The sequence below is a fragment of the Giraffa tippelskirchi genome, chromosome X, assembly GCF_054371585.1.
Source record: "Giraffa tippelskirchi isolate mGirTip1 chromosome X, T2T-mGirTip1v1.2.pri, whole genome shotgun sequence".
Lineage (NCBI taxonomy): Eukaryota > Metazoa > Chordata > Mammalia > Artiodactyla > Giraffidae > Giraffa > Giraffa tippelskirchi.
Window position 1 is genome coordinate 84,138,823 of NC_137289.1, and position 27,848 is coordinate 84,166,670.

At 36.5% G+C, this 27,848-nt stretch overlaps 1 protein-coding gene across 3 annotated transcripts in view; it reads left to right on the forward strand.

Annotated features, from left to right (window-relative positions):
- The window catches only part of ABCB7 (ATP binding cassette subfamily B member 7), a 121,921-nt gene that overhangs the window by 72,667 nt on the left and 21,406 nt on the right, over positions 1-27,848 (forward strand). For 2 of the 3 annotated variants that reach the window (XM_081567898.1, XM_081567899.1), the window contains 9 exons: positions 5,881-6,000; positions 21,985-22,117; positions 23,190-23,458; positions 24,013-24,101; positions 24,194-24,281; positions 25,086-25,260; positions 26,184-26,341; positions 26,904-27,067; positions 27,226-27,355. In XM_081567898.1, the coding sequence (XP_081424024.1) occupies positions 5,881-6,000; positions 21,985-22,117; positions 23,190-23,458; positions 24,013-24,101; positions 24,194-24,281; positions 25,086-25,260; positions 26,184-26,341; positions 26,904-27,067; positions 27,226-27,355 (1,326 nt within the window). The remainder of the gene's footprint in view (positions 1-5,880; positions 6,001-21,984; positions 22,118-23,189; positions 23,459-24,012; positions 24,102-24,193; positions 24,282-25,085; positions 25,261-26,183; positions 26,342-26,903; positions 27,068-27,225; positions 27,356-27,848) is intronic. The other variant, XM_081567900.1, reaches the window with a different exon arrangement.

The following is a 27,848-nucleotide window of genomic DNA, read 5'->3' on the forward strand; positions in this document are numbered from 1 at the left end:
TGGAATAATAACCCCTCAAACTTGTTAAAATGAGTTGACACACAGACCAGTGTACAGGAATACCTGGATGACATGGAGAGGCCATTTTGCAGCTCTGATAACATCCATCATCAAGCAGCCTTGTGGTGTTTATTTGATTTCTCAAATTGACCTCCTTTTGGGATAGAGAATTCACTGACTGGCCATTGCGAATATAATTCAACTTCATAGTTTTTTTTTAAATTATAACTATTAAGTTGACTTGGGTATAACTCCATCTCATAGAATAAACCATTTTTTTCTAGGGCCTTTTCACTGCCAGATAAGTTCTTCATTGCAGCTTCAGACCAACAGAGCCTGGAAAACAAACCTTGAGTAATTGCAAAGCTTTTTCTGACAATACATCTTTCTTCCTCCACCCATAAATTCATTATACTTATATCTCCAATAACGTGGGAAAAGTTTTCCACTTACTTTCTAGATTTTTCTGTTAAATATCTACTCAAGTTTCTTATCTTTTACCTGGCTTTTATCAAGCTACTGTTATCCCTGAGATTATTGAAGTCGTGGTTAAAATTATTTTTTTTAATTGCAGTTATCTTTAGCTTGGATTGAAGAGACAGTTCTTTGGACAGTTTGCTAATCTTCAAAATTGTGAGCATTTCCAAATTCTCTGCTTAGTTTTTAGGGAGAAAACATCCAGCCTATGACCCACATTTATACAAAACAAGTAGCATCCAAAAAATTTTGGTAGATTTTTCTTCCTTTCCATAAGTTTTACTGTAACTAGTTTCCTTCTAAACAAATTCCCTTGATTCTGTAAGAACATTTCTTGCTATTGAAGTTTAGGAATGTCTCTAAAACTAGAATTCGTATATAAATTCATCAGCTAAAGAAAATGTGATTCTGCTGCCTTTATCAACAAATCATTTTCTCTTTTCTTAGTCTTTCACTTTCCTATCAAAGACCAGATTGCTCCGCTCCCTTTAAATGAATGGACTTTTGGTAGGAAAAAAATGCTTTTGCTTCAGTGCTGGGTAGCCTTTTCTGGTAAGAAATAAGAAGTTACTGACTGGAGAAGCAAAATGTTTATCAATATATAGTTATCTTTAATATCTAAAAATTCTACCAGGTGAGCTACTCCAGGTGTGTTTTAATTTTTTTTTAATTGTCCTTTTTGTGTCCTGTCTACATGGTTGTTAGCTATAGGTATTCACTTACAAGAGCTTCCCTGATAGCTCAGTTGGTAAAGAATCCGCCTGCAATGCAGGAGACCCCGGTTCAGTTCCTGGGTCAGGAAGATCTGCTGGAGAAGGGATAGTCTACCCACTGGAGTATTCTTCAGCTTCCCTTGTGGCTCAGCTGGTAAAGAATCTGCCTGCAATTCGGGAGACCTGGGTTTGATCCCTGGCTTGGGAAGATTCCCTAGAGAAGGGAAAGGCTACCCACTCCAGTATTCTGGCCTCTCCATGGACTATGTAGTTCATGGGGTCGCAAAGAGTTAGACATGACTGAGCAACTCTCACATATGAACATTCACTTACAACACTTATGAATATGAGCAACTGTATCTTTCCCTCAGGTCATCCTGTTGAATTGAGCAGTGCTGCATATAAGCAGTACAATTTGTGACTTTCTGGTTATACCCTATTGGGTCAGGTGCTTCCGATGTTAACGTTCACGTTTGTTTCTGGCTTACTGTGCAGTTTCAGCTCCCTCTGTACAAGTAGATACTCCTTTTATTATTTTTCTTATCTGCCCAGCTTCATAAAGCTTATTAAACTGTATATTAACACCAAATAAGTAAATATTTATAAATCTGTGCAAAGTTGTGATAACTTAATAAATCAAGCATTTAGGTATTCAGAATTTTCAGATATTAAAGATAACTGTATATTGATAAATTGAATACATTTAGGTATTCCTCTTGGAACTTGTCCTCATGTGTTTAAGAGCAGTTGATTCATTAGTTAAATAAATATTTATGGACATTGATTCTAATATGAATCAAGCTTCTTTCTCTGACACCTGCTGTTTTCTTTTTGTCCAGCTTGTTTTCACTTACTTTCATCTCTTCTTTGACAGCTTTTTGATGTATCCAAACCTTTTCTTCCAAAAATGCTTTCTAGGGAAAAAATAGGTACAATTTTGTTACCATTCAAAGATCTTAGTGAGCCAGTTTGAATTCCTTCTTTTGTTACTCTTGGTTTTATTCTGAATCTAATTGTTTCCCTCTATTATGGCTAGCTAATTTCAGTATATAGTTGAGACCTTTCTCAAAACTTTTATTCCTCATACTAATATAGTAGTAATATGTGTAAACAAGGCTATTAGCTTAGATAATCTTTTGTCTTTCAAGATTACCATTGGGTGTCCAGTATGAATTAACTGTGGTAATTTTGAAAGGTGGTGTATTTCAGGATCTATATTGAGGCCTTCAGTTTTATTTTACTCTTGTGCAGCAGTAATATGGAGAAGGCAATGGCAACCCACTCCAGTACTCTTGCCTGGAGAATCCCATGGACGGAGGAGACTGGTGGGCTACAGTCTATGGGGTCGCGAAGAGTCGGATACGACTGAGCGACTTCACTTTTCACTTTTATGCATTGGAGAAGGAAATGGCAACCCACTCCAGTACTCTTGCCTGGAGAATCCCAGGGACAGAGGAGCCTGGTGGGCTGCCGTCTATGGGGTCGCACAGAGTCAGACACGACTGAAGCGACTTAGCAGCAGCAGCAGCAGCAGTAATAAGTTGGTTTAAAATACTTTAAAAATGTGCCTCAGCCTCTTAAATGGCTGTTTGAATTGGCCTGTCCTTAAAAAACGACATTATTTTCCAAACTTTGTAGATGGTTATCTACACTGCAACTGAAAGACGTGTACTTATAGCCTAATGGACTCATAATGCATGATTACACAACTTCAGAACCCATTTTGTTGAATGAAGTGGTGACGTTTTATGCACTATTAAGCCAACTAGGATAATTTTCTTGCTGTTAGCCATAACTTCTCTGTGTCCTTATTGAAGAAATTTTGGGGTGTGTTGTAGAAAGTTTTTGACAGGAAAGAGTGTTTCTAAAGATATGTGGAAACAAGGCCTTTTTTCCATTATTCCAGCAAGAAAAATACAACAGATGAAACTTGTAAAATGGGAGAGTGGTTGAAATGTCCCAGTTTGTGTTGTAACACATTAAATTATTTTTATTTAGTAATAGTTCAATTCGAAACATGAATTTTGAAATTACAGCCTTATTCCATTTTTAAAAATACCCTACCAGTTATGAAAGCTCATATGTGTGATTATATGTGTGTATAAAATAAAACATTAAGACTTATACTCTCAGCATTTCCTGTCTTTGTAATCCAGTTTATTTAAACCAGCTCAAGAAGGTAGTCTTGTTTTCAATAAATATGGACAGTTTTGTTTCTTTTACTATTTACTCCATAAACTGAATAAAAGAGACTAGAAAAATAGTATACTGAGCCTTGGATAAAATAACTATAATATATAAACTGCCCGGTGTAATATGTTGTCCTGGGTTTCTTTTATGTTGAGAGTTTCCCCTGATTCTTTGCTGTGCAGATCTACTTGAAATTATCTAACTCTTACCTCTCAAAATGAATTACATTTTCTTCTTATTGTATGTGAACTACAGAAAACAAGAAAGCAGAAAGAATGTAAAAAATCATCAATGATTCTATCTACTCAAGCTACTAATGTTAACACTTTAAGGGTATTGCTTTCCAGACCCACTTGTATGCATATGTAAAACTCATACACATATAACATTTTTTCCACTGAAAATACATTTTGTACTCTGCTTTTTTCAGTTAACATGTTTCTATGTCACTGTATATATTTCTGAATGGCTATATTTTGCTGTATGCATTCAGTGTGACTTATTTACATAATTCCCCATTGTAATCACTTAGTTTAAACCCAATTTTTTCCCTATCAAGGCAGCATGGAAATAAACATCCTTATAGCTAAATTTTCATGTCTTTATTCAGTAAATATTCACTGACTGCCTACTGTGTGTCAGCCATTGTATATAGTATTGAGTTACAACACTGAGCAGGAGAAGAAGAGGGTGACAGATGATGAGATGGTGGCATCATCGAGTCAATGGACATGAGTTTGAGCAACCTCTGGGAAATAGTGAAGGACAGGGAAGCCTGGTGTGCTGCTGTCCAAGGGGTCACAAAAAGTCGGACACAACTGAGCGACTGAACAACAACAACAACAGTGAGCACAAAACACAAAGTTAGTACTCATGTGGAATTTACATTCTAGCAGGAGAACAGTTAATCAGGTAATCACATTGCTATATATGTAGTTTATAACTGAAATGGATTCTCTGAAAGAAAAGGAATACTGTTCTGTGAGAGAGTAGAGCCAAAGATCCTGACTGGGATTAAGGAAGAAGGAAGTGCTGCATGAGCTGGCAGTTTTTTAACTAGTTGGAAGGAGTTGAGGGCGAGTTGGTATTACAGAGAGAGATTATTCCAGACAAAGTGAAAGGTATTGTGTAAAGGCCCCATGGCAGGACAGATTATAGTCTATTTTGGGAGCTGAAAGAAAGGTATAATGTGGCATGAACACTGAAATCAGTTGTATAAGATATGACTAAAGCGGTAGCTAGGGGCCAGGCCAAGCAGCGCCTTTTAAGCCATGTTATGGACTTTGATCTTAATCCTAAGAGTGATAGAATGCCATTGAAGAGTTTTAAACTGAGAATAATATTTCTTTACAGGCTGAACTAATTGGACAAGGAGCAGAGTGGATGGTAGGAGATCAGTTAGGAGATTGTTGTAGTGCTTTGTGTGAGAAATGGTGATAGATTACGTTTGTGGTGGAAATAGAAGGAACTAGACAAATTCAAGAGATTTTCGGGAAGTAAGATTGGTTCAACTTGGAGAATATTCATACATTTTTTTTAAAGCATTAGGTTCCCAGAAGTGGAATTCTTGACATAAAGGGCAGAATTATTTTCAAAGCTTAATGGCAGATATCAAATTACTTTGTGGAAAGATTATTTCAGTGCACTGTCCCATTAACAGTTATTAGAGTACCTATTTCCATACACTTTCACCAACAATGAGCATTAACTTACTTTTCTTTTTTAATATGTTTTCGAGAAATTGAGTAGATACTTCAAGTTTTAAAATGGGGATTATTTCACCAACTAAAATAATACAGTACACACTGATCTTCTTATTTTGGCTTTGAAATGTGTGATTTTGATTCTTAATATTCTGTTTCCAAATGCTGAAACTAAAATAAAAAGATTTATTAATGGGAATGTTGCCTTGGGAACTTGGGAAAAAGAAAAATGTACAGTAGGTTTAAGTCAGATTAAGTATGACTGGAAAAATATGGTTTTGTTGATTTTTTTTAATAACCCCAACTTCTGTTCTATGTAGTCAATCCCAAGACTCTTACTTTACTAAACACTGTATTGTAACTCTGTTCTATCATGAGTTTGGACTTAGGGTTCCAAAATATTTTATATAAACATGCAGATAAAGAATGTGTGTATGTATGTGTGTGTGTATATATATAAGATTTGACCACAAAGATGAAAATATAGAAATGTTTCTTAAATTTTATATAATATTTTGTTAGCTTAATAGATAAGAATTAAATGTACAGTACATGAATAACTTTTTGGCAATATGAGAATGGCTATAGCTGAAAGTAAGAAATAAAGAGAAATAAGCTTTTTAAAATCTATTAAATTAGTTTCAGTTTAAAGGATATTGACCTTAGATTCAGAATAAAAGTTATCTTTGTAATATTTTTTGTATTTTCCTCAAATATTTATATAATTCTGCATTACTGAACTATACTTATATTTGAATGACATGTTATACTCTCTGCTTTGTTATCTCTTCCAACAGTTAAAAGATGTTGATACTCGGAAAATCATAAAAGCAATGCTCTCTTATGTATGGCCTAAAGACAGACCAGATCTACGAGCTAGAGTTGCCATTTCTTTGGGATTTTTAGGTGGAGCAAAGGTAAGAATAAGAAGAATTATGTTTTGTTTATTGCTATAGCTATGAAATACCATGACATTTTCTAATAATGAAACACAGGCTGATATAAGCCACTTTTAGAGTAGTAGTTTCAACATTTAGGACCCTAATTTATGTAACTCTTCTGTGCAGTCAGCAGAAAATTATATGATAATATCTGATTTATCTATGGATCAGACTTATAACAGCCTCATCTTAATGTAATTCACTCCTGAAACCAGAGTAAGATGCAGGATCATTGGAGTAACAAAACAAAAGAAACTATAAAAGAAGATCATCAGAGTCGTTTGGCTCTTATTGACACATATTTCTGGTAAGCTTTGTTCTCAGTTCCTAGTAAATTGAAAAGAGGATGAAGACATTTTAGGTACATTGATAGTCATAAGTGATAAACAGCAGTGTGACATGAAGGGGGGAAAAGGAAAAAAAATAGGAAAACTTAAAAAAAAAAAAAAGGCCAAAAAGCCGGGCATTTTGGTACAAGACCTTGATGCAAGGAATGATCGAGGGCAGGAGGAGAAGGGGACAACAGAGGATGAGATGGTTGCATGGCATCACCAACTCAATGGACATAAGTGTGAGCAAGCTACAGGAGATGGTGAAGGACAGGGAAGCCTGGCATGCTACAGTCCATGGGTCGCGAAGAGTTGGACACGACTTAGTGAATGAACAGCAACAAGCCACTTCAGTTCATCACTGTACAGTAACACATTTTAATAAGGCAAAGTTAGCATAATGACTGGGTTTTTAAGAAAAACTCTTTTCAATTAATTCAGATTTTAAACTCAGTGAAATCTATTATCTTTAGGTACAATAATAGTCATTTGTTGTTCAGTCTCTGATTCGTTTCTGACTCTTTATGACCCCATGACTGCAGCATGCTGGGCTTCCACGTCCTTTACTGTCTCCCAGAGTTTTGATCAAACTCATGTCCACTGAGTTGGTGATGCCATCCAACCATTTCATCCTGTGTGGTCTCCATCTCCTCCTGCCTTCAATCTTTTCCAACTTCAGGGTCTTTTCTAATGAGTCAGCTCTTCGCAGCAGGTGGTCAAAGTATTGGAGCTTCAGCATAAGTCCTTTCAGTGAATATTCAAGGTTGATTTCCTTTAGGATAGACTGGTTTGATCTCCTTGCAGTCCATGGAATCCAAGTCTTCTCTAGCACAATAGTTCAAAAGCATCAGTTCTTTGGCACTCGGCCTTCTTTATGGTTCAATTCTCACAACCATACATGACTACTGGAAAACCATAGCTTTGACTAGACGGACATATGTCAGCAAAATAATGTCTCTGCTGTTTAATACACTGTCTAGGTTTCTCATACCTTTTCTTCCAGGGAGCAAGCATCTTTTAATTTCATGGTGCAGTCACCAACTGCAGTGATTCTGGAGCCCAAATAAAGTGTCTCACTGTTTCCATTGTTTCCCCATCTATTTGCCATGAAGTGATAGGACCAGAGGCCATAATCTTGGTTTTTTGAATGTTGAGCTTTAAGCCAACTTTTTCACTCTCCTCTCACTTTCATCAGTTCAGTTCAGTTCAGTTCAGTCACTCAGTCGTGTCCGACTCTTTGTGTTCCCATGAACCGCAGCACACCAGGCCTCCCTGTCCATCATCGACTCTCTGAGTCCACCCAAACCCATGTCCATCGAGTCAATGATGCCATCCAGCCATCTCATCCTCTGTTGTCCTCTTCTCCTCCTGCCCTCAATCTTTCCCAGCATCAGGGTCTTTTCCAGTGAGTCAGCTCTTTGCATCAGGTGGCCAAAGTATTGGAGTTTCAGCTTCAACATCAGTCCTTCCAATGAACACCCAGGACTGATCTCCTTTAGGATGGGCTGGTTGGAGCTCCTTGCAGTCCAATGGACTCTCAAGAGTCTTCTCCAACACCACAGTTCAAAAGCATCAATTCTTCGGCGCTTAGCTTTCTTCACCGTCCAACTCTCACATCCATACATGACTACCGGAAAAACCATAGCCTTGACTAGATGGACCTTTGTTAACAAAGTAAGTCTCTGCTTTTTAATATGCTATCTAGGTTGGTCATAACTTTCCTTCCAAGGAGTAAGCGTCTTTTAATTTCATGGCTGCAGTCATCATCTGCAGTGATTTTGGAGCCCAGAAAAACAAAGTCAGCCACTGTTTCCACTCTTTCCCCATCTGTCTGCCATGAAGTGATGGGACCGGATGCTATGATCTTAGTTTTCTGAATGTTGAGCTTTAAGCCAACTTTTTCACTCTTCTCTTTCACGTTCATCAAGAGGCTCTTTAGTTATTCTTCACTTTCTGCCATAAGGGTGGTGTCATCTGCATATATGAGGTTATTGATATTTCTCCCAGCAATCTTGATTCCCGCTTGTGTTTCTTCCAGCCCAGCGTTTCTCATGATGTACTCTGCATATAAATTCAATAAGCAGGGTGACAATATACAGCCTTGACATACTCCATTTCCTGTTTGGAACCAGTCTGTTGTTCCATGTCCAGTTCTAACTGTTGCTTCCTGACCTGCATACAGGTTTCTCAAGAGACAGGTCAGGTGGTCTGGTATTCCCATCTCTTTCAGAATTTTCCACAGTTTATTGTGATCCACACAGTCAAAGAGTTTGGCATAGTCAATAAAGCAGAAATAGATGTTTTTCTAGAATTCCCCTGCTTTTTCTATAATCCAGTGGATGTTGGCAATTTGATCTCTGGTTCCTCTGCCTTTTATAAATCCACCTTGAACATATGGGAGTTCTTGGTTCATGTACTGTTGAAACCTCACTTGGAGAGTTTTGAGCATTACTTTGCTAGCGTGTGAAATGACTGCAGTTGTGTGATAGTTTGAAAAATTCTTTGGCATTGCCTCTCTTTGGGATTGGAATGAATACTGACTTCTTCCAGTCCTATGGCCACTGCTGCGTTTTCCAAATTTGCTGGTATATTGAGTGTAGCACTTTCACAGCATCATCTTTTAGGATTTGAAATAGCTCAGCTTGAATTCCATCACCTCCACTAGCGTTGTTCATAGTGATGCTTCCTTAGGCCCACTTGATTTTGTACTCCAGGATATCTGGCTCTAGGTGAGTGACCACACCATTGTGGTTATCTGGGTCAATAAGATCTTTTTTGTATAGTTCTTCTATGTAATCTTGCCACCTGTTAATATCTTCTGCTTCTGTTAGGTTCGTACTATTTTTGTCCTTTATTGTGCCCATCTTTGCATGAAATTTTCCCTTGGTATCTCTAGTTTTCTTGAAGAGATCTCTAGTCTTTCACATTCTATTGTTTTCCTCTATTTCTTTGCATTGATCACTTAAGAAGACTTTCTTATCTCTCCTTGCTATTCTTTGGAAGTCTGCATTCAGATGGGTATTATCTTTCCTTTTCTCCTTTGCCTTTTGCTTCTCTTCTTTTCTCAACTATGTGTAGGGCCTCCTCAGACAACCATTTTGCCTATTTGCATTTCTTTTTCTTGGGAATGGTTTTTATAACTTACTCCTGTACAATGCCATGAATCTCCATACATAGTTCTTCAGGCACTCTGAATATCAGGTCGAATCCCTTGAATCTGTTTGTCACTTCTACCATATAATTGTAAGGGATTTGATTTAGGTCATACCTGAATGGCCTGGTGGTTTTCCCCACTTTCTTCAATTTAGGTCTGAATTTGGCATGATATGAGCCACAGTCAGCCCCTGGTCTTGTTTTTGCTGATTGTATAGAGCTTCTCCATCTTTGGCTGCAAAGAATATAATCAATCTGATTTTGGTATTCACCATCTGATGATGCCCATGTGTAGAGTCGTCTCTTGTGTTTTTGGAAGCGGGTGTTTGCAATGACCAGTGTGTTCTCTTGGCAAAACTCTGTTAGCTTTTGCCCTGCTTCGTTTTGTACTCCAAGGCCAAACTTGCCTGTTACTCCAGGTATCTCTTGACTTCCTGCTTTTGCATTCCAGCCCCCTATGATGAAAAGGACATCTTTTTTTGGTGTTCTAGAAGGTCTTGTAGGTCTTCATAGACCTGTTCAACTTCAGCTTCTTCGGCATTAGTAGTTTGAGCATAGACTTGGATTACCGTGATATTGAATGGTTTGCCTTGGAAATGACCAGAGATCATTCTGTCATCTTTGACATTGCACCTTTGACCATTGTTTATGGTGATTTTACTTTTTCCTTAACTTTGTTCTTCCATGTCCCAAATTGTACCTTTGGATGTTAAAATTAAATTATTTCAATTCTCTAATGATATACCAGTCTCTGTGAAAATTCAGGAGTTTAGCAGATTATTTATATATGTAACTTCAAGTTTTTCATCTAGGAAAGAAAAAAGTTTTGTGAGAATAAGTTCCTTTATTTCTCTTGAACTTAAATTCATGGGTACTTTGTAGTTATTACATATTCATTTGTCATATGGTTATAATTTAGTAAAAATAGCCAGTTTCTTATATGAAAGTTCATATTGAGTCACTTTTTATGAAATACAATATCATGTAGCTTTATTTTTAAATAATTCCAGCCCCTAAGGGAGATGGATGTAGTGTGACCTGTGATACTGACTTTATTTTTAGTATACATGCAATAAAATATACTCTGTTTGATTTGTAGATCTATGATTTTTAACAGGTGTATATTTGTATAATTACTGTCACAGTATGGCCCAGAAAAGTGTTATCATTCCAAAATATCTCCTTTCTGCAACCCATTTGTAGATATATCCTCTCTAGACCCCTAACTGCCAGTTATCACTCATTTGTTCTCTTATTACTGTAGTTTTGTCATTTTGAGAATACCATATAAATGGAATGAGAAAATATATAAGCTTTTGAGCTGGCTTCTCTAATTCAATGCAATGTCTTTGTCATTCATGCAAGTTGCTGATTCTATCACTAGTTCATTCTCTTTTATTAATGAACAGTATTCCATCGTATGGATATACTAGAGTTTGTTGATCCATTTACCCACTGATGGACATTTTGTTTCTTTCCACAGTCTTTGGCAATTATAACTAGAGTTGCTGTAAACACTCAAGTACAGGTGTTGGTGTGAATCTGAGTTTTCATTTCTCCAGGATAAATACCTAGGAGTGGAATTGCTCGGTTATGCTAAGTGTGTTTTTAACTCGATAAGAAACTGCCAAGTTATTTTCTAAAGTGGCTATGTTTGTCTTTCCACTAGCAATATATGAGAGTTTCAGTTGCTTCACTTCTTTTTATTTTGCATGCATGCTAAGTCGCTTCAGTTGTGTTCGACTCTTTGCAACCCTTTGGACTGTAGCCCCCCAGACTTCTGTCCCTTGGGTTCTCTAGGCAAGAAAACTGGAGTTGGTTGCCATGCCCTCCTCCAGGGCATCCTCCAGACCCAGGGATTGAAAGACTCATGTCTCCTGCATTGGCAGGGGTGTTCGTTACCACTAGCACCACCTGGGACGTCGTTCATTGGTTGGTGCAAAAGTAACTGCGGTTTTTGCATTGTTGAAATTTACCTTTGATATTGGAATACATTCTGAAGTAAATGAGGTTGTGTTATACATCATATTAATGCACATCTCTCACTTTATGTTTTTTGCTGATAACTTATTACTTGCTGTTTATTTTATATTTACTTTAAACTATGGAAATGATGTTAGACAAAAATCAAATTCAAGTGATTTTCTTATTCAAGTTCAAAATGGGTTGTATAGCAGTGGAGAGAACTCAAAACATCAACAACTCATTTGGCCAGGAACACCTAATGAATGTGCAGTGCAGTGGTGGTTCAAGAAGTTTTCGCAAAGGAAACAAGAGCCTTGAAGATGAGGAGCATAGTGGCCGGCCATTGAAAATTGACAGTGACCAGCTGAGAGCAGTCATCGAAGCTGATCCTCTTAAAACTACATGAGAAGTTGCTAAAGAACTCAGTGTCAACCATTCTGCAGTCGTTTGGCATTTGGAGCAAATTGGAAAGGTGTGAAAGCTCAATAAGTGGATGCCTCACGAGCGGACCAAAAATCAAAAAAAGTTGTCATTTTGCAGTGTCGTCTTCTCTTAGTCTGTGTAACAACAATGAACCATATCTTGATCACATTGTGACGCGTGATGAAAAGTGAATTTTATATGACAGCTGATGATGACCAGCTCAGCAGTTGAACCAAGAAGCAGCTCCAAAGCATTTCCCAATGCCAAACTTGCACCAAAATGAGGTCATGGTCACTGTTTGGTGTTCTGCTGCTAGTCTGATCCACTATAGCTTTCTGAATCCTGACAAAACTATTACATCTGAGAAGTATGCTCAGCAAATCAGTGAGATGCACCAAAAACTGCAATGCCTGAAGCCAGCATTGGTCAACAGAAAGAGCCCAAGTCTTCTCCATGACAATGTCTGACTGCACGTTGCACAACCAGTGCTTCAAAGGTTGAATGAATTTGGTTACGAAGTTTTGCCTCATCCATCATATTCACCTGACCTCTCATCAACTGATTACCACTTCTACAAGTATCTTGACACCTTTTTTGCAGGGAAAATGATTCCACAACCAGCAGGCGCAGAAAATGCTTTGCAAAAACTTTGTTAAATCCTGAAGCACAGATTTTTATGGTATAAGAATAAACAAACTAATTTCTCATTGGCAAAAATATATTGATTGTAATGGTTCTTATTTTGATTAATAAAGATGTATTTGAGCCTAGTTATAATGATTTAAAGTTCATGGTCTAAAGCCGCAATTATGTTTGCACAAACCTAGTACTACCCTTGGTATCATCAGGCATAGTGCTTTCTTGTGGCTTTAATATACATTTCCCTAATGGCTAATGATGTTGAATATCTTTGCTTGTGCTTTGTTGCCATCCATATGTCCACTTTGATGAAGTGTCTATGCAAATGTTTTGTCCATTTTTTATTTGGACTGTTGTTTCTACTGTAGAGTTTAGTGAGTTATTTATACATTCTGTATGAGACCTTTCTCAGATATATAATTTGCAAATATTTTCTCCCAGTGTATAGCTTGTTTTTCAGTTCCCTTAATAGTATCTTGTATAGAATAAATGTTTAAATTTTAATAGGTTTCAGTTCATCATTTTTTTCTTTATGGATTATGCTTTGGTTGTTATGTCTAAGAACTATTTGCCTAACTTAAGGTCATTAAGATTTTCCCCTGTGTTTTTGTCTAAAAGTTATATTTACATTTAGATCTATGCTCCATTTTGCATTAATTATTGTTTTGCATTTAAATGAAGTTTAATGGTTTTGTCTGGTTGTTCCTACATGAAGGCTCTCCTCTCCCCATTGAATTTCCTTTGTTTCCTATTGCTGCTATAACAGCTTTTCAAAAATATAATACTTAGACAACACAAATTTATTGTTTTAGGTTTCTAAAGGTCAGGAGTCCAAAATTAGATTTCACTGGATCAAAATAAAGGCATTTAGCAGGATTGTGCTCTCTCCAGAGTCTGTTGGTAGAGGATCAGTTTCCTTGCCTTTTCTAGCTTCTGGAAAAGCTTCTGAGCTTCCAGCTTCTGAGCTTCCCTGATAGCTCAGTTGGTAAAGAATCCGCCTGCAATGCAGAAGACCCCCATTCAATTCCTGGATTGGGAAGATCTGCTGGAGAAGGGATAGGCTACCCACTCGAGTATTCTTGGGGCTTCCCTTGTGGCTCAGCTGGTAAAGAATCTGCTGCAGTGTGGGAGACCTGGTTTTGATCCCTGGGTTAGGAAGATCCCCTGGAGAAGGGAAAGGCTACCCACTCCAGTATTCTGGCCTGGAGATTTCCATGAACTGTGTATAGTCCATGGGGTCTCAGTGTCAGACACAACTGAGTCACTTTCACTTTCACTTCCAGCTTCTAGAAGTCACCTGCATCGTTTGGCTCGAGGCTCCTTCCTCCATCTTAAAGCTAGCAGCATCTTCAGTCTTCTTGACTCTTAACTCTTGGATTCTATAGTCATATCATTTTTTTCTTTACTTTGGCGCTCCTACTTCCCACTTATAAGGACCTTTTTGATTATATTTGGCCCACCTAGATAATCCAGAATACTCTCCCCAGCTCATATTCTTTAGTTTAATCACATCTACAAAGTGCATTTTACCATGTAAGGTATCATCTTCTAGGTTCTGGATATTAGTACATGGAGATATCTAGGGAGCCATTATTCTCTCTCAGATAGATAGATGGTTGTATGTCATCATTTTCTGGATTCTGTTTCTTTGATCTGTGTGTCTCTCCATTCATCAACACCACACTGCCTTCCATACTGTAGTTTTATAGTACGTCTTAAAGAAAGGTAGTATGGTTCTTCTGATTTTTTTTCCAAAATTATTTTGGCTTTTCTAGTTTCTTTTCTTCAATCATTGCTACAAACAAGCTGGATGGGACTTTTAAATGGATTTTTAATAAATCTCTAGACCAATTTGGGGAAAATTGATGCCCCCTACTATGTTGATTCTTACAGTTGATGAACACAGTATGTCTCCCCATTTATTTAGATCTTCTGTCATTCTTCATATGCATTTGTAGCTTTCAGCATATAGATACTGTACATATTTGATTAGATCAGTAGTTCCCAATTAGGGGTGATTTTGCCCTTCAGGGGACATTTGGCAGTATCTAGGGCTTCCCTGGTAGCTCAGACAATAAAGAATCTGCCTGCAGTGCAGGAGACCCAGGTTCAATCCCTGGGTCAGGAAGATTGCCTGGAGGATTCCATGAACAGAGGAGCCTGACAGGCTACAGTCCGTGGGTCACAAAGAGTTGGACACAACTGAGCGACTGACACTTTAACACTTTAGAGGCATTTTATTGGCCACATTTGCACAGTGCCAGGGAGTGCTACTAGCTTGTGGTCAGTAGAGGTTAGAGACTAAACATCCTGAAGTACACAGAACAGCCCTTCCTATAAGAAAAAATTATCTAAATGTCAGTAGTGCTGAAAGTTGAGAAACCCTGGGTTTATACTTAAGGATTTGTTTTTGTGGGGAGGGGTGTTGTAAATTTTAAAAAATTTTGGTTTCCAGTTGTTCATTGCTTTTTTGTTGATGCATTAATAATTGTTCATTTATATTGCTCACTATAATGATAATTGTATTGGTAATTACTGATGTATTCAGAGTTTGCACTACTGTTTTATTTTTGAGAGCTGGCCTGAGTTGAGTTTATCTTAATTTATTTATTTTTAATTGGAGAATAATTGCTTTACAATATTATGTTGGTTTCTGCCATATATCAACATGAATCAACCATAGGCATACATATGTCCCCTTCCTCTTAAACCTCCCTCCCACATCCCACTCCATCTTTCCCGCCACCGCCTGCCCCCCGCCAAGTAGTCAGAGTGCACGAGATTTGAACTGCTTCCTTGGGTACAGGGAATTCGCTCCAGCTATCTGTTTTACATGTGGTAATGCATGTTTCAATGCCGCTCTCTCTATTTGTCTCACCCTTTCCTTCCCCCACTGTATCCACAGATCTGTTCTGTATGTCTGCATCTCTATTACTCCCCTGCAAATAGGTTCATCAGTACCATTTTTCTAGATGCCATATATATACATTAATACACAATATTTGTTTTTCTCTTTCTGAATTACTTCACTCTGTAAAATAGGCTCTAGGTTCATCCACCTCATTAGGACTGACTCAAATGTGTTCCTTTTTATGGCTGAGTAATATGCCATCGTATATATGTACCACAACTTCTTTATCCATTCATCTGTCGATGAACAACTAGGTTCCTTCCATGTCCTAACTATTGAAAACAACGGTCTACTATTTTATTACTTGTTTTCTGCTAGTTGTCTCTTTATTTTGTTGCTTTGTTTCACCTTTCCTACCATACTTTGCATTATTTGAACAGGTTTTACTATCTCATTTTATCTATTGTGCCTTTTGGTCTCTTTGTATAAGTTTTTAATGGTTGCTCTAGGAATTATAATATACTTTTCACAGTCTACTTAGAATCAGTACATTATCGCTTCAAGTGAAATGTAAAAACCTTACCACCCTCTAAGACCCCCTTTATGTTTACAAATCATTTTATGTATTACATCCGCATACATTGAAAATCCTGTCAGTCAGCATTTTAATTTTTGCTTTAAACCATCAAATGTATTTTATAGAACTTAAGAATATGCTACTATATTTGCTTAGATATTTACCATTTCTGTTACTTTTCCTTCACTCCTAATATTCTGGGATTCATACAGCTTCTATTAGCATTTCCCATGAGTATGAAGAATTTCCTTTAGCATTGCTTTTAGAGCAGGTCTGCTGTTAATTAATTCTTATTAGTTTTATTTGCTCTGAGAATGTGTTGCTATTCCCTTCATTTCTGAAGGCTAATTTGTGGTGATAGGATTTTGGTTGACAGTTCTTTTACCACTTGAAAAATGCCACTTCCTGCTAGCCTCCCTGGAAATCTTCTGTCTTCAAATTGTTTTTCTCTTAATGTATTATTTGTGTCTAGCTCTTTTAGTAGTTTTTTGTCTTTAACTTTCAGAAGTTTAATTTTGATGTGTCTAAGTGTGGATTTCCTTGGATTTATCCCTGTTTGCGGTTGCTCAGCTTCTTGAATTCTTGGGTTTGTCTTTGCCAAATTAGAGGAGTTTTTATTTCTGTCAATACATTTTCCAGTTTCACACTTTTTCTCTTATTCTTCTGGCACTCTGAAAAGGAATGCTAGATCTTTTCTTATGGTCCCTTAGGTCTCTGGGTCTTGTTTACTGTTTTTTTTTAAGTCTATTTTCTCTCTGTTGTTTATATTCGGTAATTTCTATTGTTCTATCTTCAAGTTTACATATTCTTTCCTTTGTCCTCTTCATTCTGCCATGGATCCCATCCATTCAGATTTTTACTTCAGTTATATTTTTCAGTTTCAGATATTTCATTTGCTTCTTTTATCTCTATTTGCTGAGACATTCTATTTTTGTTGATTTAAGCATGTTTATAAATGCTCCTTGAAGTACTTTCATGATAGCTACTCTGAAATTCTAGTCAGGTAGTTCTAATATTTCTGTCTATTGCATTTTCTTATTTAAGTTGCTATCTTAGGCATTCTTGGGATGATGAGTGATTTTTTTTTTATTGAAACCTGGGCATTTGGGGTACTGTGAGACTGGATCTCATTTGAATCTTTCTGTTTAGCAGGCCTCTCATGGCACTTCTCTGCAAATGAGTTTGAAAGTCCAAGTTCTTACCTTGGCCTCCACTGTTGCCTAGGGAAAGGGACTCCTTATGACTCTAGGTGGGGTAGGAATTCAGGTGCCTCAGTAGGATGAAAGACAAGCTATGTACTGGAAGAAAACGTTTATAAATCACATAACCAACTGAGGCCTATATCTAGAATATAAAGAATTCCTAAATTTCAGTAGCAAAAAAACAATCTGAATATAGAATGTACAAAAGACACAAACATATTTTATCAGAAAGGATATATGAATCGCAGAGAGTACATACAGAAATGTTCAACATCTTTGCTGTTATGGAAATGCAGATTAAAGCCACAATGAAATATCACTATAAACCTATTAAAATAGTTTCAAAATTTAAAAAAACTGTGATGATACCAAATGTTTGTGAGGATGCACAGGAATTGGATCATTCATACTTTGCTGGTAGTAATATAAAGTGGTACCAGCCACTTTGAAAGAGTATGGCAGTTTGTTAAAATGTTCAGTGTAGGCTTACCGTATGACTTAGCAATTACCCACTTGGGCATTTATCACAGAGAAATGAAAACATATGACCACCTGTATGATAATGTTCATAACATTTTTATTTATAATAGCCCCAAACTAGAAACAACCATAATATCCTTTAGATATGAATGAGTGGTTGAATAAATTCTGCTACATCCATGGACTAGTACTCAGCAGTAAAAAGAGATGAGCTATTGATAGATGCATCATCTTTGATGAAGGAATATAAATAAGTAGCACAAGGAAGTTCTTTTGTGGTGATGGTACAGTTCTGTGTGTTGATTGTTGTGATGATTACATGGATCTGAACATGGGACAAAATTGCAGAGAACCATATAGACGACACATACAAACCACACACACACACACTAATATGCATTTAAAAATGATGAAAACTAAATGAATTCTTTAGCCTAGTTAACAGTAATGTGCCAATGTACATTTTTGGTTTTGATATTGAACTACAGCTATATAATGGATGTCATCATTAGGAGATGCTGGGTGAAGGGTTATGAGTCTCTGTACTACTTCTGCAACTTCCTGTCAGCCTATAATTATTTCAAAATGAAAAGTTAGAAAATCTCAGTTGTCTGAGGTGATTTAAGTCTAGTTCTGCTGAAGGCAGAACAGTAGGGGAAAATCAATATTTGCCGCCACCACCATCCCCAGTCCCAGAATCCACCTGCCAAAGAAGGAGACCAGAGATGTGGATTTGATCCCTGGGTCAGGAAAACCCCCAGAGTAGGAAATGGCAATCCACTCCAGTATTCCTGCCTGGAAAATTCCATGGACAGAAGAGCCTGGCAGGCTACAGTCCATGCGGCCACAAAGAGTCAGACATGACTGAACAACTGAACACATCCTCAAAATATCACAAGATCAGTGGAAACCACATGTATAAACTTATGGTCCACATGTAATGGTATACTAATGGTCTACATGTAGATAACATCTACATGTAATCTTTTCCATTTCTTTGGTGTTTTTCCTTTTCTTTTAAAAATTACTTTTATGGGGAAACTGACAGTAATCAACAGTTATCATTACAGGTAGTGTATGTTCTTACCACTGTGCTAACTACAGAACGATGACTTCAAATTCTTTATATGCTTATAAGGATGCTCCCAATTTGACCAAATGCAAATACATTTTCAAAAAAATAAAATTGCACAATTTTCTTGGTGATAAATTAGTTTCAGTGACAATTTACTCTAATTATGACAAAGATATAATGGGCTATGCGTTGTGAGAATTGCAGGCTAGCTGTAACTATCACTTTTTCTTGCACTCAAAAGTGTGGTGGTAGTTTAGTTGCTAAACTGTGACTGATTCTTACAACCCCATGAACTGTAGCCTGTCAGGCTCCTCTGTCCATTTGATTTCTCAGGCAAGAATACTGGATTGGGTTGCCATTTTCTTCTCCAGGGGAAGTTCCTGACACAGGGATTGAACCCGTGTCTCCTGCATTGCAGGCAGATTCTTTATCATTGAGCCACCAGAGAGCCCCTGGTACTGGAATGCAAGTGAGGGGATTTAGCCTTATTATACAGAAAACCTGGAATCTGTTCAAATTTATTTAAATTACTTGTGCAAATTTATTTAAATACTTTTCAGCTGTTACCAGCTGTAACTGGGTTAAGTATTACACTTAAAGAGTATCCATTTAGGGTGATGGTGGTGGTGGTTTAGTCACTAAGTCATGTCCGACTTTTGCGACCCCATGGACTATAGCCTGCCAGGCTCCTCTGTCCGTGGGATTCTCCAGGCAAGAATACTGGAGTGGGTTGCCATTTCATTCTCTAGCCATTTTAGGGTACAAAAGTAACTAAATACTATTGGCCCCACCTTATAAGCTGCTGATATGGTTATGGTATACTGGAAAAAATTCTGAATTTCAAAGTGGACCTGGATTTTAATTCCAGCCCTGTTGCTTACTAAACAAGTCATTAAAAATCACAGAACCTGAGTTTTCTGAAATTTAGAGGTAATACTCATTTCATCCAGCTCTCACCTTTGTGATAGGTTCCTAGGCACCATAGCTGACTCATATAGCTATTTTTAGAAAATGTTTGTTTGTTGCAAAAGGTTTCCACTGAGTTATCCATACACATGCACCTGGAGATAAAGTGAGTGATAAATATATGAAAAAAACTATAAATGCTGTGCTTTAAACTATATAAAAAAAGAAAGGTTAGAAAATAGAAAGTGCCAAAAAGGGCTGCAGATTTTAGAGAAGGCATCATGATGGGAATGAGATTCAAAGTGGGGTTTTTTTGTTTTTAATACATTTATTTATTTTAGTTGGGGGCTAATTACTTTACAATATTGTAGTGGTTTTTGCCATACATTGACATGAATCAGCCATGGGTTTACATGTGTTCCCCATCCTGAACCCCCCTCCCACCTCCCTCCCCATCCCATCCCTCTGGGTCATCCCATTGCCCCAGCCCTGAGCATTTGTCTCATGCATTGAACCTGGAATGGTGTTCTGTTTCACATATGATAATATACATGTTTCAGTGCTATTCTCTCAGAACGTCCCGCCCTCACCTTCTCCCTCAGAGTCCATAAGACTGTTCTATGCATCTGTGTCTCTTATTCTGTCTCGCATATAGGGTTATCGTTACTATCTTTCAAATTTCATATATATGCATTAGTATACTGTATTGGTGTTTTTCTTTCTGGCTTACTTCACTCTGTATAATGGGCTCCAGTTTCATCCATCTCAATAGAACTGATTCAAATGTATTCTTTTTAATGGCTGAGTAATATTCCATTGTGTATGTGTACCACAGCTTCCTTATCCATTCGTCTGCTGATGGACATCTAGGTTGCTTCCATGTCCCGGCTATTGTAAACATTGCTGCGATGAACATTGGGGTACACGTGTCTCTTTCAATTCTGGTTTCCTCGGTGTGTATGCCCAGCAGTGGGATTGCTGGATCGTATGGCAGTTCAAAGTGGGTTTTGAAGAACAAAAAAGTGGAGAGGTAAATTGAGCAGGGAGACCATTTCAAGTAGAAGCAAAACGCCTAAGAATATATGATTATATGGGAATCAGAGCTTAGAAATGTTTATGTTACTTGAAACCAACTATTTATTAGATTATATTTGGGAAGTTATAAATCTTGAAGTTTTAAGTAATTTTTCCATAGTGTTGAGTTTTAGAAATATTCCAACATCTGCTGTGTATTTTAATGATATTAAATGTTACAGTACCTATTTGGTTGCTAAGACATTTTTATACATTTGAAATCTTGATTGGTAAGGTTTACGTAGTTCCTGTCAGTTGTAGCTAAACTTAGGTTTATTGACCATATTCTTTCTGTTTATCAAAGATGAATGATATAATAATGGAACTAACGAGGACTGGGATTTCATTATTTTTGTTAAGTCTTATAAAAAATTGTTTTCACATTATTGATGTATATGAATTTAATTTCTTCCAAGAAAACTGCCAGATTTACAACTTCCTTTTTCTAAATGATGGTTAGTGTTTTTAACAGTATAACTTTATAGAAAATGTGAAATGTGAGTGATTGACTAACTTATCTTGAATATATGAAAGCATTGTACCCCTAATTTTTTTTTTTTTTTTTGGCGTATTCTCATGGAGAAATAGGTTGGTGTTTGAAAGTTTAGTTTGGTATTCATTGGGGTTTGTTTTATATGGTGTTGGAGCAAAGGGATTTTTTTCTGGGGCAAATGTATCTGTCAGTGTTGTTTCTTTTTCCCCTGCCAGTGGTGAATGAATCAGCCACAGATACTTATAATTTCTCTGCTTTTGAGATCCTTTTTGCTGTGTAATTTCGGTTTTACCGTTATTTTGGTGAATAAATAATTTTACAGATATTTATTGAATACCTTCTACCTACAAAGCATTGTACTCAATATAAGTGGGACAGAAAGAGGAATATGATACAGACTGTCAAGAATTTGGTAGAAAGTGACTTAGCAGCAGCAGCAACTGTAACATAAGGCAATTTGCTGTATGTGCCATGAGCTCTGTAGGATTTTAGATAACAAAGAAAGCATTTTTGAGTGGATGATCAGGGGTGATTTCATGAAGGCAGGAGCATTTGACTAATGCACATAGCTTGTAAATGAATATTAACATGGCAGTCAGTGTGAGGTAGGAATCCTGAAATGATGATTCTCCCACTGCCAAAGATTTTATCTTTATAAACTGGGAAAAATGATTCCATGGTAAATGGTTAGTATCTACACAGTCCCATAAATGCTAGTTTAAGGTAAATATTTGTACTTTTGTAAAAAAAATAATTTGTATATGATGGATAATTGCTACTTTTATGTTTTTAGGCCATGAATATTGTGGTTCCCTTCATGTTTAAATATGCTGTAGACAGCCTCAACCAGATGTCGGGAAGCATGCTGAACCTGAGTGATGCACCAAATACAGTTGCAACCATGGCAACAGCAGTTCTGATTGGCTGTATGTGTGGTTCTTTAATCTGTCTACAGGTGTTGACTTTCTTCAAGAGGGTTTCATCATACTTGAGCATATGACCTTCTATCACAAACACAACTTAGCATTTTGGATATTGGTATTATGTGCAATTTTTTTGATATGTGATTTTTAAATGTTCTTTGTACGATATACTTTCCAAAAATTATATAATAAAAGTTTCTAAGTTCTAAAAAGCAATAACATGAAATAAGACATTAAATTCATAACAGCCACTTCTAATAGACTCCTTATAAGATATCTTTTTAGTAAGACTATAGTTATATTCTTGCTGTTGTTGTTAGCTATTAAATAGGAAATGGCTAAATAATGATATATGTATATTAATATGTTTTTAAATTATATTCAGTAGCCATGACACAGATCTGTAATTTATAAAGAATATAATGCTTTGTGTCCCCATGCCATAGAAAGGATACTCTGTGAGATTCAGACCTGAGTTGGGGCATGCTTAGTCAAAGCACTTGGATTTTTCAGGAAATCAATTTTATCGTTTGTTTCTTGGGGGAATTGAATTAGATCATAAAACCTCAACAGATACTGTGCATTTATCTATAATAAGACCTTATGGGCTCAGTTCAGTTCACTTCAGTCACTGCTCAGTCATGTCCGACTCTTTGCGACCCCACGGATTGAAGCACGCCAAGCCTCCCTGTCCATCACCAACTCCCAGAGCCTACTCAAACTCATGTCCATTGAGTCGGTGATGTCATTCAACCATCTCATCCTCTGTCGTCCCCTTCTCCTCCTTCCTTCAATCTTTCCCAGCATCAGGGTCTTTTGGGCTGCTATTTAGTAAAAGTATTTACTTGGAAAAAATCTTTCAACATCTGGAACCTTATGAGGGTAAATAACAATGAAAGATTTTCATAGTGGTGGAAAAATTAATACTCACTAGGCTAGATGTTTTCTAGGTTCTTTTAGTGTAAGTATTCTATGATATGCTCATTCATTGCACATTTTCTGAGCCCTTGCTGTTTTTTGCACTGCAACAATTCTAATGTTTTTGCACCCCGTTTTTTCTTGAATGTATTGTTAGATGGTGTATCAAGAGCGGGAGCTGCCTTTTTTAATGAAGTTCGAAATGCAGTATTTGGCAAGGTAGCCCAAAATTCAATCCGAAGAATCGCCAAAAATGTCTTTCTCCATCTTCACAACCTGGATCTGGGTTTCCACCTGAGCAGACAGACAGGAGCTTTATCAAAGGCTATTGACAGAGGGACAAGGGGTATCAGTTTTGTACTGAGCGCTTTAGTATTTAATCTTCTTCCCATCATGTTTGAGGTGACTCTTGTCAGTGGCGTTTTGGTAAGTAAAACATTTTTCATGACAACCTTTTATCATACATTCTTGTAAGTAGATGTTTAGTACTTGAAACTTTGGTACTGTTGCATGCTTATGATTTTAAAGCAAAATTCTATGATGCCAGAAGGATTATGCAGTTTAACTATTTTGCCACAAGCTTCAAGGGACTGACTGTATCCAAAGTCTTTTATCATGTTGTTATCGTAAAGAGTTGTTCAGTTCTACACATAGATCAGTCATTTAGCAAATGCTTGCAGTTTTTTTGTTGTTAGCAGACATTATGGTATATGACTTTGGACTGGTATGCTCAGATTATCTAGGCTTCTTGCTATTCACCATTCATAACATTTTAGGCATAATGATTCGCCATTGCATATTTTATAATTAAAATTATGTGTATAACTTAAAGTTGGTTTTCTAAGGTATTTGTTTTCTTACTTAGTTTTTCATATATACAACTTTTTTTTAATTAGAATCTTTGAGGTTTGCTATTATATATTATAAACTATTTGACAGGAATAATGACTAAGCTCATTTCTTTTTTTTGCCTTTTCCAGTATTATAGATGTGGTGCCCAGTTTGCATTGGTGACCCTTGGGACACTTGGTGCATACACAGCATTCACAGTTGCCATCACACAGTGGAGGTAAGGTATTCCCCAGAGGTCAGTCAAGGTGAAGAAATTAGTTATGCTTCTATAGCAGACATTCCATACCTATGCACATCTTTGTCTTACAGAACTAAATTTAGAATAGAAATGAACAAAGCAGATAATGATGCAGGCAATGCTGCCATAGACTCACTGCTTAATTATGAAACTGTGAAGGTAATATGTTTAATTTGACTTTTTCTTCCTTTCACACTGCACTAAGATTTGTTCTGCCATTTAATATTATAGGTGCTGTAAGTTAGAGCTGCAGATTAGGATAGGATCTCTTGGTATAATGAAATAATAGTACTTTATTGTTTTTCTTTTATTTAGGAATTTCCCTTTCTTACCACCTCATTTTTTGTGTGGCACCATCAGAACTTTACCTTCTAAATTAATTTATAAGTGGTGGTGACAGTATAGTTAGCATTTGATTCAGAATGCACACTGAGTTTTGACTCTCTATCCTTCATAGTTCCTTTTTGTTCATTTGTTCATTTTTCCATTTAACAAATATTACTGAATGCCTCTTGTGTGTAAAGCACTATGCTAAGTCCTGTAATGAGGAAGGCAGTAAAATTAATGATTGCTGTTTAATCCTTGCCCTCCCAGAATTTGCTAAGCATTGGGAGAGTTAAAATAAAGTATGCTAGTGATGACACAAGAAGGCATAATGTGTAGGGGCAATGAAATTGTGAATTCAGAGAGTCTCAGGGGATCAAGGGAAGGCTTTGTGAAGGAAGTCCCTTGACAGGTTTATAGATCTGGATTTAAATTAACTAGGCATTCTTTAAATATTTCAGGGATGAATTTTATGGACTTTTAAAATACTGTACATTGTGGAAAACTGCAGGCGTACTATAGTCCAATGTATTGAAAGTTAGTTTTTAAAATTTCTTGTGCAATAAAAAATTGTATCCATAGATGAAGTCTGATTCCAATTATACTTGTATGTAATTACTATTTTTATGTATTTTGTAGTATTTTAATAATGAAAATTATGAAGCACAAAGATATGATGGATTTTTGAAGACATATGAAGCTGCTTCATTGAAAAGTACCTCTACTCTGGCTATGCTGAACTTTGGTCAAAGTGCTATTTTCAGTGTTGGCTTAACAGCCATAATGGTGCTCGCCAGTCAGGGAATTGTGGCAGGTAATAGATCTGTGGTTTTCACATTTGTCAGTGTTTTACTTAACCTTTATAAATAAATATTAATGAAAGGAGTATGTATTTTAGTCTTAAATATAAAGCATATTTAATAGGTACTATAATATCCTTGGAGTACTTTCATTTTTGTATCAGAATATGTTTTCTTGATGGTATGATGTTTTCTTTTGTTTAACACTACAAGTTTAGCAGTGATTTTCTCATTGATTGGGATTGCTATTTGTGGGGCTACAATCTGATTCTTTTAGGAGTAACATACTTTTTAGCATCTAATATTTATAATTTCTCTTGTGGACCTGGAAAAAAGTATAATTACCTTAGTGTTTAGTCCAAAGGACTAAAGTGCGAGCAGTCTTACAAAAAAAATTACTAGTAACCCTTTTATCTATTAGCTGTTCACTTGTAAAACATTTCAAAAATAAATAATATCCTTCCCTCTTTTCTGTAACTTGCTTGCTCAGTTAGGATTCTTTCATTCAGTATGACCTTAATATATGTTTTACCATTCCCAATCATGATATCCATTTGCTCCAATGTTTTCATTTATACTTTTAAAAAATTCTCCTTCACATTATGCTAGTATCTTAGGAAGAAAGGAAAGATTTTCAGCCTTCCATTTCTGTCTGCATTTTTAAACCATTCTTTCTGTTTTTTTAAACCATTCTTTTTTCTTATATATCATGTATAGTGTATGGGTGGGCTTTTCCCATTTCACTTAGCACATATTTAGTTCCCTATATTCCTAAATCATGGGTTAAAATGCTTTGGAATTGGAGTAGGCCTTACCGTTGCTGATTATGTATGTTTTGAACTCTATTCTGCAGTAATAAACTGTAAACTTCTCTATCTTAAACTGGAAAGTTCATGACATCTAAAGTATTTTTTTTCTCTACCAACTGCATATTAAGGTACCCTTACTGTTGGAGATTTAGTAATGGTGAATGGACTGCTTTTTCAGCTTTCATTACCCCTTAACTTTCTGGGAACTGTATACAGAGAGACTAGACAAGCACTTATAGATATGAACACCTTGTTTACTCTACTCAAGGTAGACACCCGAATTAAAGTAAGTAATGTATTTAATACCTTTTTAAAAGCATATAAGCATCATTCCATAATGGTATTATTCTGGGATAACAGTCTTATATCACCAAGTTAGCAAGCTAATTTGTTTTTTGCAGGAATTGGGACTATAATGTATATTAAAAGGCTGTTATAGCTTTTACTTCTATGTTTAGAATCCTTACAACATTAGCAAAGAATATTATACCTAGACACTAAATTTTGTTAACTTCAATTATTTGTACTTGCACTTGATTTACTTTTGCTAATAATGATACAAAATGTTATTGCCTCTCCTTATATTCTCAACTTCCTTTCTCTCCTGCCCACCATCTTTCTTCCTCCCCAAAACAAATTGATCAGAAATCAGAGCATTCAGGATTTTTGCCCTTAGCAGTGAGGAAAAAAACAGATCTTTAAAAGCATGCATAGAAGTGGTCTAACTCCACTGATAAACTCTCTCCTTTCCCATTATTTTCCTTTTTATCTCTGTGAATTAGAAAATTATATGCATAGCAATACTCTAGGTGGTGTATAAAGTGGCTTTTTTTTTTCTTCCCTGCTAGGACAAAGCGATGGCATCTCCCCTTCAGATCACACCACAGACAGCTACGGTGGCCTTTGATAATGTGCATTTTGAATACATTGAGGGGCAGAAAGTTCTTAATGGAATATCTTTTGAAGTCCCTGCAGGAAAGAAAGTGGCCATTGTAGGAGGTAGTGGGTCAGGGTGGGTAATTTAGTTGTTTATAAAATTTTGCATCATTGATTGATGATTTCCAATGTAATATTTTTTCTTTGTCATAATAAAATGATTACTGTAGTTTAAAATAGGGGTTCCTTAATGCCAGTCGGAGCTATATAACCTTTCCTTGTTTTCTGTTTCAGGAAAAGCACAATAGTGAGGCTATTGTTTCGCTTCTATGAGCCTCAAAAGGGTAACATTTACCTTGCTGGTCAAAATATACAAGATGTGAGCCTGGAAAGCCTTCGGAGGGCAGTGGGAGTAGTACCTCAGGTATTTAAAAAAGGAAAAAAACCTGTTTGGGGGAAGATTTGTTGGGTTGCTGGATCTTTTACTAGAATAATTTGGATCCAAGGAGTCAATATATGTTAATTAAGTTGGAAGCATTAGGCCCTACAGGCCATATTCTGTTACCAAAAAAACAAAAAACATGAATTTAAAAATCTTCATGATGGGAAGATTTTTTAAGCCTTAGGAAGAAAACATAACATAGAGGAAAGAGATAAGACGAGTCAGACAGAACTGGATTCTAAGCTCAGCTTTAACCCTTATATGTTGTATAGTTGTGGGCCTCAGTTTCCTCATCTGTAAAATAAGGATACCATTTTTCTTATAGGACAGAATTAATATGGATTAGAGATATATGTGTAAAGCACCAAGTACAGTGTCCCTCACATAACTGTTCAATAAGTGAAAACTATTATTTTAGCAGTTTTTGACATAGTAAATCTATAAAAATTATAAAACAGTTTGGCTGCCAACTTCA